Source organism: Tupaia chinensis, unplaced genomic scaffold (assembly GCF_000334495.1).
Source record: "Tupaia chinensis unplaced genomic scaffold, TupChi_1.0 Scaffold000180_1, whole genome shotgun sequence".
Classification (NCBI taxonomy): domain Eukaryota; kingdom Metazoa; phylum Chordata; class Mammalia; order Scandentia; family Tupaiidae; genus Tupaia; species Tupaia belangeri.
Window position 1 is genome coordinate 1,688,235 of NW_006159655.1, and position 5,544 is coordinate 1,693,778.

Genomic DNA, 5,544 nt, shown 5'->3' on the forward strand with positions numbered 1-5,544 from the left:
TAAATACTTTAGGTCTGTTAGGTAGGAGCCAAGGGATGACTAGGTAGCAACATGTCAGAATTTTAAATCACAAATATAGCTAATGATATATATTTAATAAAGGTTGAGAACAGGTTATAAACAAGAAATGATAGTAATAAGTAATAATGATTGTCCCTAGGGAGGAAAGGCAGTGATACTGGAAAAGTGAACAAGGCAAGGGGACTTAAACAATATTACATCTAATTGTTTTATAATTAACTTCTAAAGGTACAAAATTTAGGGGGCTAGACAATGGCACACTGGTGAAACTCAATGCTCTATAAAGCTATCCCATTTAGAAATGTTCTAGATTCACATAAAGAGACCTCCCTGAGTTTGCAGGGCATGTGCATGCCCTTGATACAGGACTGGCTGAAGCTGGGGGAGGAGCATGCTATCAAGACCCTGTTGGGAGTGTTGATGCTCTCTCGCTTGCTCGTGGGAGAAATGAATAATTATTTTTTAAAACTTAAAAAAAAAAAAAAGATACAAGATTTAAAGTAAACATAAACGGGGCTGGCAGGTGGTATGGGGGTTAAGGGTACTTGGCTCCCACATGGCCGACTGTGGTTTGAGTCTCAGACTTGGTGACTTGCTTGCTGACTTTCTCTTTCTATTTCTCACTCTCACTCTGTCCCTCTCTGGTCAAATAAAAATAAACAAAGTTAAAATAATTCTTTAAAAAATAATAAAAATGAAATAAACATAAGCAATCATTCGTTATTTTGCGCATATGGGTATTAATGTTTTATTCCTTGTGTGATTTTGTTATTTGTTTTGACCTTAGAAAGAAGGGAGAAAAGGTCCCATAGGGACCAGCAGTTAGCATAATGGCTATGTCACTGGACTCCCATATAGTTGACTGCAGTTCGAGTCCTGGATCTGGTGGCTTAAACTCACACCGGGCATGTATGCATGTATGGCCAAGATCCCTGGAGAAGAATGGAGGAGAAGGGATTGCTGTGTGGCCATCCCCCTGGGGGGTGATTTCTCACTTTCTGTCTTTCTGTCTCTCTCTTTCTGGCGAGCACACACGCCCTATAGCAAATGGCACTCACAAAAAAAGAAGTACTTATTGAAAGTTGATTGAAAAATTAGTTCTAGAATTAGTTTCAAGTTATGTATCATTTTAAAACATGTAGGGTAGGAACCGGCAGGTGGCATGGAGGTTAAGGTGCTGGACTCCCACATGGTCAAATGTGGTTTGGGTTGCAGACCTGGCGGCATACTTTCTCATTCACTCACTCTCTCTGGTCAGATTAAACACAGGGACCAACAGATGGGATAATAGTTACATCATTGGACTCCCAGATAGTCGACCATGGTTCAAGTTCTAGACCCGGCGGCTTAGAACTCACACCAGGTGCATGTGTGTGCATGCCCAAAACCCTGAGAAGAGAATGGAGGAGAAGGGATTGTGGCGTGGCCATCCTCCTTGGGAGGGAGCGATTTCTCATTTTCTGTCTCTTTCTTTCCAGCAAGTGTACACACCCTATCGCAAAAAAAAAAAAAAAAAAAAAAAACTCTTAAAAAAAAATAAAAAGAACATGTAGGGGAGCATAATAATAGCACAATAATTACTTATTGAAATTAGTTCTTTGTCCTTAAATGTTAAGCTCTATGGCCCAGCCACTGGCACAAGTGGTAGGGCACTGCTGTTGGAGGCCTGCGTTCAGTTTCTTACTGATTCAACCTAAACATGGCGATGTCAGGGCATGGTGGCAGATGCCTGTGGTCCTAGCTAACTAGAAGGACTACAACATGGTAAGACCTTGTCCAGGGTACCTTTCTCCTTCCCCATCACTCCCTCTCATTAAGAAATAAAAGAAGTTGGAACTAGCAGGTGACATAATGGTTATGTCACTGGACTCCCACATGGCCGACTGCAGTTTAAGTCCCAGACCTGGTAGCTTTAAATCACTCAGGGTGCGTGTGCGTGCGTACACCAAATTCTGAGAGAATAGAGGGGAAAGGATTGTGGCATGGCCATCCCCTCTGGGGGGTAATTTCTAGCTTTGTTTCTCTATCTCTCTGTCTCTCCGGCAAGTGCACATGCCTTATAGCAAAAATCTCTTAAAAAAAAAAATAGAAGAAGAGAAGAAACAAAAGAAGTTAAAAATGTGAATTCTTATAGGGAAGAATCCCACTGATGCATACCTCGATGCCATGATGAATGAGGCTCCAGGCCCCATCAATTTCACTATGTTCCTCACCATGTTTGGGGAGAAGCTAAATGGCACAGATCCTGAAGATGTCATCAGAAACGCTTTTGCCTGTTTTGATGAAGAAGCAACAGGTGAGTGCTGTTTGTTTATACCCAGCTTCATTCCAGAATATGAAACATTTCTTAAATGAAAAATAATTTGTGAAATACTGATTTTTTATTTTTTATTTTTAGAAATGGCTGAAGGGAAACTATTATAATGGGACAGTATGACTGAGAATGTCTAGGACATAGATATATAGGTCAGAAAGCTACATAGTTTATATTATTAATCTTTGCTTTTGGTTTTGATCTTCCTGAAAACCAAAAAGAGAGTTTTTGTCTGTTAAATAGAATTTATTAGACAGCACAAACTACTACAGGAGACATTGAATCTCCCTTGGTATCCACAGGGAATTTGTTCTAGAAACCCCTACAGCTACCACAATACATGGATGCTAAAGTTTCTCACTTAAAATGATGTGGTATATGCATAAAACCTATGCAGTATACTTCAAATCATCTCTAGATCACTCTTAATAGCAATGGAAATGCTATGTAAAGAGTTATTTTACTGTATTATTATGTTGTATTAGGTGGTTTTTTTGTTTTGTTTTGTTTTTCGCTTTTACTATTTTCAACCCAGTGTTAGTTGAACCACAGACACAGAATCTGGGAATATTGGCAGGCCAATTGTAGTTAACTAAAACAAACCATAAAAACTTAGTTTTGGGGCCAGCAGGTGACATGATGATTAAGGCACTGGACTCGTACATGGCCAACTACAGTTTGAGTCCCAGACCTGGTGGTTTGAAAGTCACTCTGGGTGTGTGTGCTCAAAATCTCAGGAGAATGAAGACAAAGGGACTGTGGCATGGCCATTCCCCCTGGGAGGTGATTTCTCACTTTCCCTCTCACTCTCTGTCTCTCTCCAGCAAGCTCATGCGCTCAATAGAAAAAAAAAAAAAAATACTAAAAAAAGAAAAGCAAGCTTAGTTTTATTTTCTTTCTAATTTTAGTGTACCTATGGAGAAACTTCTTTCTTTAAAGGCATGTAAAGGCTAGCTATTCATTTTCTTTTTCCTCTCACTTTTCACTTTCTTCAGCCTTATTTCTCTGTTTCTTCCATTGACCCTTTGCTTAGCCACACACATAGCCACAGATCCACCTGACACCCTCATGCTCACTTCCTTACCTCTACCTGTCAGAGCTACACCATCTTATAAAGCATATTGGATCATGACAGCACTGCCTTTTATTCTGCATAGCTTGCCTTTTCTTTCTTTTTTGTTTTTTAAATTTTTTAATTTATTTATGATAGAACACGAGTATACACACATGATAGAGAGGGACAGAGACTAGCATGCTCCACAGGTCTGGTCATGGCACAGTGTCCTTCCTTCAGTCTTCCAGCCTGTCAGCCCCACCCCCTGCCCCATGTGTGTCTCTCTGGTCAAAATTAAAATAATAATAATAATAATAACTGAATGAGTAAATAAAATTTAAAATAAATCTTAAAATAAACAAATAAATAAATAACTTATATAGGGCCAGCCTGTCAGCCCCCCCCCCTGCCCCATGTGTGTCTCTCTGGTCAAAATCAGGATTTGGGGCATGCATGCACTTACACCCAGCGTGTTGTTCAAATAGCCGCAAAAAGGAGGGGGAGGTAGAGGAGAAGGGATTGTGGCATGACCATGCCCCACAGGGGATGCTTTCTCACTTTTCTTTCCTCTCTCTCTCTCTGGCAAGTCCACATTCTGGCAAGTTAAAAAATATATATTTGTTTAAGATTAATTTGAAAGTATATAACCTATTCATGAACTTTTATAATGATTTAAATATTAATAAAAACCTCAAAGAATTGTAATACATGATGTAAGTATATATTGCCTTAATTCCATAATTTATTTTGTTTGTGTAGCTCTATTATAGATAGAGCTTACAAGGTATAAATACCTTGTAAGATTGACTGACGTTAGAAACGAACCATTGAGGTACCAGAAAGTGGCATGGTGGTGTGGGCACTGGACTCCCATACAGCCGACCATAGTTCGATCCTGGACATGGTGGCATGTTTTCTCACTTTCCCTCTTTCTTATTTTGTCCCTCTCTAATCAAATTAAAATAAATAAACAAACAAATAAATAAAATGATTCTTTAAAAAAATCAGTAATGGTTAAAAAAAGAAAAAAGAAATGAACCACTGAAGTATCAGGAAGTATTCACAACTCCCTTCTGTTGCCTTCCAGGAACCATTCAGGAGGACTACCTGAGGGAGCTGCTGACCACAATGGGGGACCGTTTTACAGACGAGGAGGTGGACGAGCTGTACCGAGAAGCACCTATTGACAAAAAGGGGAATTTCAATTACATCGAGTTCACACGCATCCTTAAACATGGAGCAAAAGACAAAGATGACTGAGAGAACTTCAAATTCCAGCCAAACGTTCCTTATTGCCACTCTGGGTATTTCTGAGATTTTCTCTTGCATGCCCTTAGCTTTACAGCTTTTGCCTTTCTTGTTGTATTTATTCTCAGCCATTTTGGGCACATGTATCTTTATAATCAAACTGGAAATGGGACTTTTTGTCATTTTCAGAACAGAAAATAGGGTAACTTACCGGCTCTCCTTCCTTTCAATAACTGCAATCTTCACAGAGTCAATATATTTTTTCAGAAAAAGTTATTCATTCAATTTTTTCTGAACAATAATTAAACTTTATGATAAAATACTTATTGTTTAAATGTCTTATTTACCAAATTGGCTTTTGTTAGTTTTAGCTGCATCTTCCAAAGAAAGGTAGATGAGGTAAATCCTGGAAAATGATGTGGTTGTTAGGCTTCTCCCAACCCCTTCAGATTTCCTAACAATCTACCTTCTCCACCCCTATTCATTCCTCCCTCTCCCAAGGGAATCCAATTTTAATGGCTCTAATCAGGTTTACTGCACTTCCAATCTTTAAAATAACTTCCTGTAGAACTTGCACAAATAAAATAGCTTTAGTAAATTTAAGTCCTTCAGTTTGATATACCTGCCAATATTCCCACTTTATCTAAGCTTTTATATGCTACTTCATGTCCTTTAAAATTAGACCAGGCCACTGAATGTAATTTTAATATGTCCTATTTGTAAAACTCCGGAGGTTCTATGCATGGCACAGTGTCCTTCCTTCAGTCTTCCAGCCTGTCAGCCCCACCCCCTGCCCCATGTGTGTCTCTCTGGTCAAAATTAAAATAATAATAATAATAATAACTGAATGAGTAAATAAAATTTAAAATAAATCTTAAAATAAACAAATAAATAAATAACTTATATA

The 5,544-nt window shown here is 38.6% G+C and overlaps 1 protein-coding gene across 1 annotated transcript in view; it reads left to right on the forward strand.

Annotated features, from left to right (window-relative positions):
• LOC102471526 (myosin regulatory light chain 12B) overlaps window positions 1-4,959 on the forward strand; it is a 28,157-nt gene extending 23,198 nt beyond the window's left edge. The window contains exons 3-4 of the mRNA XM_006146489.3: window positions 2,156-2,317; window positions 4,477-4,959. Coding sequence (XP_006146551.1) covers window positions 2,156-2,317; window positions 4,477-4,649 — 335 coding nt within the window. The 3' untranslated portion in view covers window positions 4,650-4,959. The remainder of the gene's footprint in view (window positions 1-2,155; window positions 2,318-4,476) is intronic.
• The last annotated feature ends 585 nt before the right edge of the window (window positions 4,960-5,544 follow it).